The sequence below is a fragment of the Nicotiana tabacum genome, chromosome 3 (assembly GCF_000715075.1).
Source record: "Nicotiana tabacum cultivar K326 chromosome 3, ASM71507v2, whole genome shotgun sequence".
Lineage (NCBI taxonomy): Eukaryota > Viridiplantae > Streptophyta > Magnoliopsida > Solanales > Solanaceae > Nicotiana > Nicotiana tabacum.
Genome location: NC_134082.1, coordinates 78,106,701 through 78,119,596, shown reverse-complemented (window position 1 = coordinate 78,119,596; position 12,896 = coordinate 78,106,701). Strand labels below are relative to the sequence as shown.

General features: G+C 36.5%; 1 protein-coding gene across 1 annotated transcript; it reads right to left on the bottom strand.

Annotated features, from left to right (window-relative positions):
* Positions 1 to 10,082: 10,082 nt before the first annotated feature.
* On the bottom strand, positions 10,083 to 10,589 carry LOC142176484 (uncharacterized). The gene has a single exon (XM_075244366.1). The coding sequence runs from the start codon at positions 10,587 to 10,589 to the stop codon at positions 10,083 to 10,085; it is 507 nt and encodes a 168-aa protein (XP_075100467.1).
* Between the last annotated feature and the right edge of the window lie 2,307 nt (positions 10,590 to 12,896).

Genomic DNA, 12,896 nt, shown 5'->3' with positions numbered 1-12,896 from the left:
ATCTGATTCCAAAAGTTGTAACTCTAAACCCTTTCATTTTTTAAAGTTGTTTTGAGCCTGCATTCTGCCTTTTCTTTCTAACCCTATCCAAAAGCCTACATTACGGTCCAAAGAAAGACCTTCTGATCAATCTTTTGAATAATTCCAAGTGAAGCAAGATAGAGGTCTGATTCACATCATGAGCAACGCTCTGTTCTACACAAGAAAAAATGAATAAATGAGAGTGTCTTACTAGTGAAAACCCTCACAGGCACCGTAAGGTGACGGAAGGCTGAAAGAAAGCTAAAATGAGAGAGTCTTATTGGTGAAAACCCTCGCAAGTATCGTAAGGTGACAGTGAGTCGAGAAATGAACAAATGAGAGAGGTTTGTTGGTGAAAACCCGTCAGTACACTACAAGCCGAATGAGGTTCGCGACTTTGCAGAGATTGGATTATGGGAAATCCCTTTTTCGAAGTATAAAGACGGGGCACAAAATGAAATAGGATTAGGTGAACGGTCTGAGCTGATTAATCTGAAATGCATGACATGATCATTGGAGCCAGCTGCTTCACTCAGATAAGTCTCTTTTCCACTCTTCCTCAAATAGTCATCTCTGTCTAAAATTTCCTCTTTTTCTTTGTTTCTCGAGGTCACTTTGCTTCTTTTTCTTTTGGGTCTACTTCTCTAAGTCTTTTTCAATGTTGGCCTTATTTAAGCAAGCAAGAAAGGATCTCAAAGCTCACTACCAGCTTCAATTGCACAAAGCAAAGTGCGGCCAAAGCATACTAGAAATAGCATGATTCAAAATGAGAAATAAGGTGTTAAGGGGAGTCAAGTGGTCAAGTGGTTTCGTGAACTTTGAGGAAATACAGAGGTTCAAAATGGAAGGACAGAAATGTAAAATAGTAGGATGAGTGTTGGGCACTCGGATCATTTAGGGTTTTGTGGTTGAGGTTCGATCAGAAGGTCAAAAAATTCTTTGCTATCCCAAGGAAATTAATCGGAACAAAGCATGGCAGTGGAAAGGCCACCTTCAGCAAGAATATCGTAAACTAACCACCACATTTTCAAATTCATAAGATTTTCTTTGATTGAAACAGGGGCAGGAAATTTTGTGTTCTGGAGGAACCCTCCATGAGGAAAGCGTGCGCCAGATAGGTTCAACCGTAAGTTCTTAGTACCCTCACGGATAATGGGATTTAATTTAAAATTCTAAGGACCCTCCTGGATGATGGGATTTAATTTAAAATTTTCAGAACCCTCATGGATAATGGGATTTAATTTCAAGTTTTCAGGACCCTCATGGATAATAGGGATGTAGTTTTAAGTTGTAAGGACCCTCCTAGATAATGGGATTTAGTTTTAGGTTTTTGGGACCCTCATAGATAATGAGATTTAGCGTAAGTTTTACCTTTAGGAAATAGAATTTAGCTTTCAAGTTTTCACTTTTAAGATGATTTAATTTTAGTGTTCAGGGTCCTCCTGGATAATGGGATTTAGCTTTTAAATTCTTAGAGCTCTTTTTGATGACATGATTCGATTAACACTCACAGATGTTCCCGGTACCAAACTGGGGTAGAAAAGTTTCTTTTGTTTTGTCTGTTTTGTTGTAATGGCAGGCGCCCACCTAGAGAATAAGGGAATTCATTTCAAGTGTAAGTTGCAGGTGCTCACCTGGAGAACAAGAGAATTTATTTCAAATTTTAAGTCGGCATCAGGCGCCCACCTGGAAAACAAGGGAATTCATTTGAGTTTAAGTTGCAGGCGCCCACCTAGAGAACAAGGAAATTTATTTCAAATTTTAAGTCGGCATCAGGCGCCTACCTGGAAAACAAGGGAATTCATTCAAGTTTAAGTTGCAGGTGCCCACCTGAAAAATAAGGGAATTTATTTCAAATTTTAAGTCAACATCAGACGCCCACCTGTAGAACAAGAGAATCCATTTCAAGTCTAAGTTGCAGGCGCCCACCTGGAGAAAAAGGAAATTCATTTCAAGTTTCAGCATCAGGCGCCCACCTGGAGAACAAGGGAATTCATTTTAAGTTTCAACATTAGGCGCCCACCTAGAGAACAAGGAAATTTATTTTCAGCATCAGGCGCTCACCTGGAGAACAAGGAAATTCATTTCAAGTTTCAGCATCAGGCGCCCACCTGGATAACATGGGAATTCATTTTTTAGTTTCAACATCAGGTGCCCACCTGGAGAATGAGGGAATACACTTCAGAAGTAAGCTCAAGAAAACAGCAGGAACCCACGTGAAGAATGAGGCCAATTCAAGTTATAAATAGCAAAAGCTCGCCTCAAGAATGCGAGTCAACGGGTCAAGATGCACGGCAAAACTGCAAAAGTTTCAAGATCAAGTTTGAAGACATATAGATAGGAATCTTGTAACTCATAGATCATAGATTAGCCTAGATTCTTTTTCATTTTTGTTTCGGTGTAATAGGGAGTTCAGCAAGTAGCAGCAGCGACAGCAGCAGTGAAATCACAACTTCTCAGCTACCAAAACTTCTAGAACTACACTGACCTGATTCCTTCATAGCCAAGGATATGTAGGCAACCTAGGAAGCAAGGTTCGGTCATATCTTTCAAAAATGCTTCCCATGGAGTATCCAAGCGGGCAAAAATCGCTCTTATTCGCTCACTTTATCTTTGCTCGAAAACTCTTTGTGTTTCCAAGCAAAGAGAAGCAGCTGTGAGCACGTAATTTTTGCCTAACCCAAAATACTCCTACAAAATCACAAAATAGATTTTTGTAGTTTATTTTAATTTTATAGAATTTTTAAGAATATTAGTTTAATCATACGCATTTTAGGTGCATTTTTGCATACATTAAAAGCATAGAAAATATCCAAAAATTATATATTCGAGTTTCATGCATTGCATTCTTGGTTTGTTAGTTGCATTTTAGTTTAATTGTTAATTAATCGCATCCACAAAACAAATCAAAAAATATACATTGTTCCATTTTTTTTAGTATTTTTATTTCATTAGTTCTAAAATCAATTAATTATTTTAATGTTAGAATTAGCTAATTAAATCAACTACATTATTAGGTATTGTTTAGGATTAATTTAGGGTCAATTAAATTTATTAGTGACTGGTAATTAGTATTAATATTAATTAGTATTAATTAAAATTTGGTCAAATAAACAAGGAGAAATAGGCTTGTTTGGACTCGAATTGGGCTAAATGTGTCAAATTTCAATTAATTTTGCCCCAGTTTCGCCTAGTCCAACCCCAACCCTTACCCAAAACGATGTCGTTCCAGGTAGAAAATCCCATCTGTTGATCTTGTTTGATCCAACGGCTGGGAACTGATCCTCCCCACTCTTTAAAACTGTCTGAATCCTACCCCCAAACCCTAGAGATCACCTATTCTCACCTTCCTCACACTTTAGACCTAACCCTAGCCGCCCCAATATTCTCCACCAAATCCCACCGGCGGCCACCACCCAACCGTCTCCAAACCCACTTAAATTCACACCCCATGATCCCCTCTTCCTCCTCATCTCATGTCTCGCTTTGATTTCTTCCAAAAACACCCTAGAATCCTTGAATTTCAGATCTAAAAAATGACCAGAGTTCTTAAGTCTCTTGGTTTGTTAATTTTTCCAACGCCTGAAGTTTAAGAGGTCCGTTTGTACAAAGCATTTGGCATCCCTGTTAGTCGACTCTCACGAATCTTTTTCTCCAAGAAAATCTGGTCAAAGACCCCATGCAAAATCAGGTTCTTTGGGGAAAAAGATCCTTGAGTGGTCGTTTGGTGTAGAATAGGGCGTCGTAGACCTTCTCACGCTTATTCACTCATAAACGGTAAAAGAAATTTCATCACTGTTTTCTTTGTCTTTCTTTCTTGAATCAGTGTGGTTTTGGTAGCTTCATACCTTCTTTAGCCTATTAAAGTACTTATTTCCGTTTGAAGTCATTCATTTCAATCTTCTAGTCATTCTAATTAGATTTGTTCTAGTTTATTAATTATCAATTTTGGCTAATCAAAGCATGCTTAGATTAATAAGTAAAATTGTGTTGGATATCCTAGTAGCTAGTTGTTTGTTGTATTTGAAATCATTTGATATTTTGTTTGCCTAAATAATTAATTAGTTGTAACTTAGGTTCAGAGTATGATTGTCAGTTTATTGTTAGTTTTAGCTTGTCAATTCTGGTTTGATATTGTTTGGTATTAATTGAAACTCGTGAGAGTTGAATGAATCAAACAGTAACTTAAGGGTCATTTTGAAGGGTGGGCAAATAGAAATAAGATAAGGCCAATTAGAAGGTTCTAGAACATGGGCAGTCGGCCCTATTTGGCCAGTACAAAATGCTGAAACTAATTAGGGACAGTCAGCTGTCCAATTTTGTTAAAAGATAACTTTTGTGGCTGAAGGAAATAATTCTCTTGTCCTTTCAGCACATGGCATTTTGATGCCCATAAATAGAACCTTTCTCATTCATTAGAGGTAAATTTCAAAACTCTAAAAATACTCCAAAAGGGTTCAGCACTGTTTCATTGGTAGCTGATTTTATTTCTTCTGATTTTCTTGAGCAAGAAGTTAGAAAAAAAAAACTTTCTCTGGATTTCTGGTTTCCAGATTCAAGATATGGATTGCTATAGAGGCTTTTGATTACTGCTTAGCTGTTCTCGCTCAGTCATGTTTATTAGCTCTCAAGTTTGGCCTTTATTTGGTCATCTTTTCTTCTTTTGTCCTAAATGATAGATATGTAATCTATTTTCTGTTCAGATTTTCATTAAAGTATAGATTCAAAGATGTGATTTTCTTCTACTACACCTATGTTTAAACTTTGTGCATCAAAGAGGCGTGTTTCTCCTATTTGCTGTCAAATCTATCAATTATTTGCTTTATACCATGGATATATGAATCCTATGTCAGCTGTGATTAATGATTGGACTGTTGTAAATCTAGCTAAGATATAATTGTTTGATTGCAAGTTGAAATAAGCTAGTACAGATTCAATCCGTGAATGAAGCAAGATTGATTGGTATATTAGCATCTGCAGTTTCCTTTTAAGAACTGAATCCGAGTATGAGTTGTTTGTTTTCAGGGATATGATTGGATGGGAATGCTGTTGTGAAGTCTGTAGTAGTTTAAATAGTAGTATGAGCTTGGTTTAAGTTGATGACATGAACTTACAAGTATTAGTATGATTTAACTTTTGGTGTTTTGAATTGATGTTAGCTCTTGTTTGTTTATTGCTGTAAATTTGTGATGCTTAGGACTTAGTAAACCTTTAGTTCTTTGAAATAACATTGGAAAACGTTATTGGCATATCTTTTTCTCTAACTTTTCCTTGTGTATTGAAATCATGAAAGGTTATAATCGTTTGAATCTTAACTGTTTGTTTCATGTGCTTCAATTGTGATAAGTTGGATGCAGATTTGCAAGCTAGCTCTGTAGCTATCTTTGTAAACGCCAATATTGTTTTGGAATTACAAATCACATGGGCTGGAATGGATTGCTTTAGCAGAAGATTGGGATGTTTTTTTCCTATGAATCCATAACAGATAATTAGCTAGATACAAGGATTGTTGAGTTATTATGACTAGAGTTGTGTAAATTTTTATTAATTATCCATTTTGTATAACTTGATTTAATTACTCTTTGGTGTGGTTAGTTAGTATTTAATTTTCAAGATTTATGTTATTGTTATTAAGTATATTTGAGAGGGTTAGTAGGCCTTAGTAGCAATTGGGCCAGAAGTTGGCCCAAATGAATGGCCTGGTCAGAATCACCTCTGGCGTGGTTTCTGAACCCTTTCCTCATGTGTTGGGGCTTAATTTCAGGGCCTAAATAGTGTCAGCATTTTGTTCTTCAAAAGAGTGTGATCAAATGGTTTATCGGGCTTTCTGTGAGGCCCATTCGTCCTAGAATAATTAGAACCCCCATGCCTACCTAATTACCTTCAACAATTTCACCCATTAGGTTTTCTGTTAATATGTAAAAAAGGGGGGTTTAATACAAAGGGCTTGTCTTTAAGAAGCTGGGCCTGGTATTGGCCCAATTGATACCATTGAAGCCGCTTGCCCCCTTTGTCCTCACTCCTGGACTCAATTTCGAGCCCAATTCCACCAGCCTTGTTTTCTCTTAAAAGATTTTCTTAGATAACGTGTTGGGCCTGTTGTTGGCTCGTTTCTTCTCAAATAATTAAAAGCCTAGTGTATTGTCCAATGCATACTTACAATTAGTAGTTTTAGATTGAAGTTTAATTTAGATTAAACATGAACATTTGTAGTTTGCTTTAGGCGCGTTATAATAAATTATCATAGCTACGGGTACGGTTCTCGTGACGTAGTTGTGATACATAATTTCTCAAATCTGGGGGTACATTTACGTGACCCGACCACAACTTCTAATATGTTAATAAAATTAAACATGTTGTAGATCGTGGGCACGGTTCCCGTGACACAATTCGCAATGTGTACCAAACAAACAAGTGTACGACAATCGTAACTTGTTCCAGAACAATTTCATAAATAATTAAAAGCGATTATAAATTTAAAAACGCACAATAGGTTTTAAGTATGTAATTAATCAGATAACTATACCAATTATTAATAGTTAAGTGACCGTGCTAAAACTATGGAACCCGAGAATGCCTAACACCTTCTCCCGGGTTAACAGAATTCCTTACCCGGATTTCTGTGTTTGCAGACCATAAATAAGAGTAACTTCCTTTATTCGGGATTTTAAACCGGTGACTTGGGACACCATAAATTATCCCAAGTGGCGATTCTGAACTTAAATAAATAGTTCTATTTCGATTATTGTCACTTTAATTAGAAAAACTCCCCTATACCCCATTTCGGGTAGAAAAAGGAGGTGTGACACTAGTTAAATTGAAGGACAATTTATGATTTTAAAGATATTAAATTGAAGATTTAAATAACTATTTAGTGTTGGCTTGCCTGACAGTGGTGTCTGGCGCCATCACTACCTTTAATAGATTTTGGGTCATGACACTTGTGTATAGCAACTTCCAACAGCTAAATATTCTGCTTCGGTAGTTGACAAGGCAACATAATTTTATTTCTTTCTATATCGAGAAATTTGAGCTTTTCCCTACAATTGGCATGTGCCACTAGTACTTTACTCGTCAATCCTATCACCTGCAAAATCTGCATTGAAAAGCCTTTTAAGACAAAATTTTTAGAATGAGCATACCATAATACTAATTCAGTGGTTTCAATGAGATATCTAATAATGTGTTTAACTATAGCAAGATGAGATTACTTTGGAACTGACTGAAACCTTGCACACTTACATACACTAAACATTATATTTGGCCAACTAGCAGTGAGATATAATAAAAATCCAAGCATTCCTCTATACATTGTTTCATCTACACTTATTTCATTCTTGTCTTCTTCAAGCGTAGTTGTTGGACTCATTGGAGTTCCAATGGACTTTGCATTCTCCATACCAAACTTCTTTATGAGTTCCTTGGTGTACTTTGTTTGACTACTAAAAATTCCTCTGGGAGATTATTTGATTTGTAATCCAAGAAAGAAAATAGCTCTGCCATCATGTTCATTTTGAATTCTCCTTTCATAATATGAGCGAATTCTTCACATAATACATAGTTAGGACTTCAAAAAATAATATCGTCAACATAAATTTGAGTAATAAGATTACCTGAATTTGAGTGCTTAATGAACAAGGTTATGTCGCCTTCATTTGAAATCTTTATTTAGAAGAAAAGAACTTAGTCTTTCATACCAGGCTGGAGGAGCTTGCTTGAGTCCTTATAGAGCTTTAGACAACTTGAATACATGGTTTGAAAGCTGTTGCTTACAAAACCAGGAGGTTATTTCATGTATACTTCTTCAAAGATAAATCCATTTAGGAAGGCACTTTTTACATCCATTTGAAATGGTTTAAATCCTTTATGAGCAGCAAAAGCAAGTAGTATTTGAATGGATTATAATATTGATATAGGTTCAAATGTTTCATCGTAGTTGATTCCCTCTTGCTGTGAGTAACCTTGAGCAACTAGCCTTGCTTTATTATGAACTACTTGACCAGAATCATTCAACTTATTTCTGAAAACCTATTTTGTTTGGAAGCATTGATGGTTGAAAAACCAAATCCCACACATTATTTCTTTCAAACTGATCAAGTTCATCTTTCATAGCTTTGACCCAGTAGTCATCTTTAAGGGCTTCATCAACCTCTTTCCGCTCAAGTTGTGATATTAAGGTCATGTGAGAATTGAGCTTCTGATCTTCTAGTAGTAATACCTTCTTATGGATTTCCAATAATGAACTTGTGAGGATGTCTAAGTTCACTTTTCAATTCATTTGGAACATTTGTGATTGGCTCCTTTTCCACAATGGTTGACTGTTCAGCAGAAGAGGGTTCCTGGATTTCAATGTGCTCCTCAGTTGACTGATTCTGCTGATTGGTCGACTGATCGTGATTGTCTTTTCCTGTAACAACAGACTTTGGGACAATAGAGATTTACTCATCTTCATGAAGTTTTTCATTCCTTAAGCGAGGGTTAGTATCTACAAAAATAATATGAATGGATTCTTCAATGCATAAAGTTCTTTTATTGTAAACTCTATATGCTTTACTTGAGGGAGAATATCCAAAAAAATACCTTTGTCGCTTTTTAGATCAAACATACCCAAGTTGTCTTTTCCATTATTATGAATGAAGCGTTTGCATCCAAATGGGTGGAAGTAACTGATGTTTGGTTTCTTACCATTCCATAGCTCATATGGAGTCTTTTTAAGAATGGGTCGAATCATACATCTATTGATAATATGACATGCTATGCTTATAGCTTCTACCTAAAATGGCGAGGTAGAAAGTTTTCCACAATCATGGTTCTTGCCATGTCCTGCAAAGTTCTATTTTTACGTTCTACCACTCTATTCCATTGAGGTGATCTTGGCAAAGAGAAGTTGTGAGAGAGTCTTTGATTATTGTAGAAGTTTTCAAATTCTCTACTCTCGAACTCTCCTCTATGGTCACTTCTGATAATTGAGATGTAATATCCCTTTTCACGTTGTACTTTCTTTCAAAAGACTTCAAAATTCATTAGAGTTTCATCTTTATGACTCAAAAAAATAACCCAAGTGAAATGAGAAAAATTATCTACTATAACAAAGGCATATTTTCTACCACCAATACTAGCAGTTCTAGTTGAACCAAATAATCCATATGCAAGAGTTGAAGAGGTTTAGTAGTAGAAACAATATTTTTGATTTTAAAAGATGAACTAGTTTGTTTTCCTAGTTTTAGTTGGAAATATGCCCATTTCTACCACAGTGAGTACATGAAGAAGGATTTCTAGTTCTAGTTAGAGGTTTATGAGGAACAAACTGATTTGATCTAACTAATCTACGACTGGTGGATTTTCGTAATCCATTCAGTTGAAGTTAAAGCCCATTAAAATTATTTTGAAGCATATCTCTCTCAATTTCACATACTTCTAACTTCAAAGCCCAATCTTTCTTTTCTCTTTGGATTTTTCAAAGTTCATTCAGAACTTTCTCAATATCCGCAAGAGCAATGTTAATAATTCTTGAAGTTCATGACAGTTAGGACATATAGGAAGACGTATCTCACTTGTACCTTCGTCTACCATGAGACTAATTCACCTGAGTCCTCATCGCTATCTTCATTGATGGCGATAAAGCACATGTTGGTGATTTCTTCGTGATAAAATTCTTCTTCATCATTCCAAGATCCAAAGTATTTCTTCTTTTGAAAGATCCTACTGAGTTTTTTTTTTCAGTTCAGGGCATTCAGCTTGAATGTGCCCATATTTTTCATATTCATAGCATTTTCCATCATTATTATTATTATCATTTTTCATCCTTCCTTTTTTTAAGTTTGATTTACCTCTCCTGCTATTTCTGTTATTCATCATCATGCTTGTTACAACTTGAGAGAGCATAGCTTTGTTTTATCTTGTTCTCCTCCTTCCTCATCCTCTTCATTTTCTGGTTCAACCATAGTTGATTTGAATGCAACTGTCTTCTTCTTTTATTGTTGAATCTGCCTGTCTAATTGTGTTTTCTCAAATGCAATTAGATCACCTCTAAGTTTATCATAGGATATTTTTTCAAGATCCTAACATTCCAAAGAAATGACTTTGGGTTGCCAAATCGTGGGAAGACTTCTCAGAATTTTTCTGACATGTTCTCTGCTTTTAATTGGTCTACCAAATGACTTTAAGTCTCCAAGGATTTTGCTGAACTTGGAGAATATTTCCTCGACTGATTCTCCATCTTTCATTTGAAATAATTCATAATCTCTAACTAGGAGATTGATCCTTGTTTCTTTCACTTTGTTAGTTCCTTCATATGTGACCTCTAATTTATCCCACATTTCCTTTGTAGCTTCACAACTTGATATCTTTTCATATTCTTTTTCACTAATAGCATTGTACAACAGATTTTTTGCTTTAGCATTCACTGTTATGACTGCTAATTGGTCTTCAGTGTAATCATCTAAATCAAGAGGATTAGTTGATACTATGACTTGACCATTTTTATCTTTCTTTGGCGGAATTGGAAGATTTCTCTTTTTGATCGTGCGCCAAACATTAATGTCATATGACATAGTGTAGGTCTCCATGCGTATTTTTCAGTGAGAAAAGTGTTGACCACTGAAATACGGGGGGTCGTACCTAAGAAGCTCCTTCTTGAACTAGCACTCCAACGACTGTATTTGATCTCATGATCTTTTCCTCTCTTGCTGTTAAGCAAAGTTTGTAAGTCTTGCTCTAATACCAATTGAAAGTACGAGGGGGAGGGGATTGTAACCGATTTAAAAATCTTAATTGACTAAGTATGGGTTTAGTCGACTAGACTTTATGTAGTGATTAATTTCAGTAAAGATAAACTAAGTGAGCAAAAGGATAACAAAAACATTGCAGTTTTTATATTGGTTCAGTACCAGTATGGTACCTACATCCAGTTCTCTTTGATCACAAGAGTTCTATTAGATCTTTGATAAATATTTACAACAGTGATGGTTTTAGTGCGTTCACCACTAACAATATACAACAACAGTAATTCTTTCCAATGTTATGTAACGACCCAAATACTCGGTCGTGATGGCACCTATCACATTACTAGGCAAGCCAACCCAAACCATCAACTACAACAAATTCCTTTTATAAAACCATTTTTTTCTAACACAGGTTTAAATACCAAATTTCCATAATAAGTGTTTAAAAACAACAAAATATAAGCGGGAGTCAAATAAAAATGAACTACACAGCCCCATAATCTGGTGTCACGAGTCTAGAGCCTCTAAGTATACAAGTTTGACTGTCTAATACATAACAAGTCTAAAATGCGGAAAAAACAAGGATAAGAGGAAGAAAGCAGGGCTGGGGACGCCATGCAGCTACCTTGCAGTCTCCGGCAAACTCTAACAATGCTGAGGACCCTCACTCTGCCGCTCGGGCACCTAGATCTACACACAAGGTGCATGGAGTAACGTGAGTATCCCAACTCAGTAAGTAACTAAAGTAAATAAGGTCTGAAAGTAGTGACGAGCAATTAAAAATCATATAACTAAAGAAAACAACAGGATAACAGGTCAACTTCACAGTTTAAAACCAGTTTCATCATAAAACCATCAAATTTCAATTTAAACACTTGAAATCATATACTTAGTAATTTTTCCAATAGAGGCTTATTTCAAAAGAAGAGTGAAATCAGTAAAAATACCATAACTGGACCCCTCGGGCAAGGTATCACTCAGAATATAACCTCTCGGGCAGCCTCTCAGTCACTCGTGACTCAACTCTCGTCACCCAATACTCGCTCTCAGCACTCGGTCTCATTAATATCTCATAGTAATAGAAATCATAGTAACTGCTGCGGCGTGCAGCCCGATCCGTAATTTATAGTCGACTACGCTCACTAGGGGTATACAGACTCCGGAGGGGCTCCTACAGCCCAAGCGTCATATCGCTGCGGCATGCAGCCCGATCCAATACATATATTGTTGCGGCGTGCAGCCCGATCCAATATATATATCGTTGCATCGTGCAACCCGATCCATATAAGTATCGTTGCGGCGTGTAGCCCGATCCATAGTATATACATATAATATCCTCACTATTAGGTTCTCAACCTCTCTCAGTCATTAACCTCACATCCTCTCGGGCATAACAATAAAAATTAGGGAACTCAGCCCAAACAGTCCTCACAATTAGAAGTGGATTGATAAAACCAATTTTAAACATTTAATCAGGTAAAACATGACTAAGGATATGCTTTCAACAAGTAAAGTGAGGAAAAACAGTAAAAATATCTCTAAGGGTCTCAACAGGTCGGCACAAGGCCCCAAACACGGCATATTGCCCATAATATAGTATAAATAGCTAAAGTACGGAATATCATAAGGTTCCAAATCAAATATGCGGCTTAATAGTCGCTACGGGACGGACCAAGTCATAATCCCTACCAGTGCACGCCCACACGCTCGTCACCTAGCATGTACGTCACCGCTTTTATCAAAACAAGTCAAATACCGGGGTTTGTACCCTCAGTTCTAGATTTACAATGGTTATTTACCTCAAACCAATGAAAATACTACTCTGTGATGCCTTTGCCCCTCGAATCGGCCTCTACTCACGTCGAATCTATCCAAAATCAGAATCACGGCATCAAAATATGCTAAGGGAACGAAGCTCAAGCGAAAACAATCAAATAATACCAAGAATCAAGAAATTACCAAAACTTGACCCCTGGTCCCATGTCTTAAAACTTGATAAAAATTACATTAACGGAATCATTATCCTCCCACACATCTATACATATCAAGAACACTGAAATCGGGGTCCATTTGAGGGGTCATTTGGACCCCGATTTCAGTGTTCTTGATCTCAAGCCCTAATCCCCAATTTTTCTTCATTAATCTCCACTA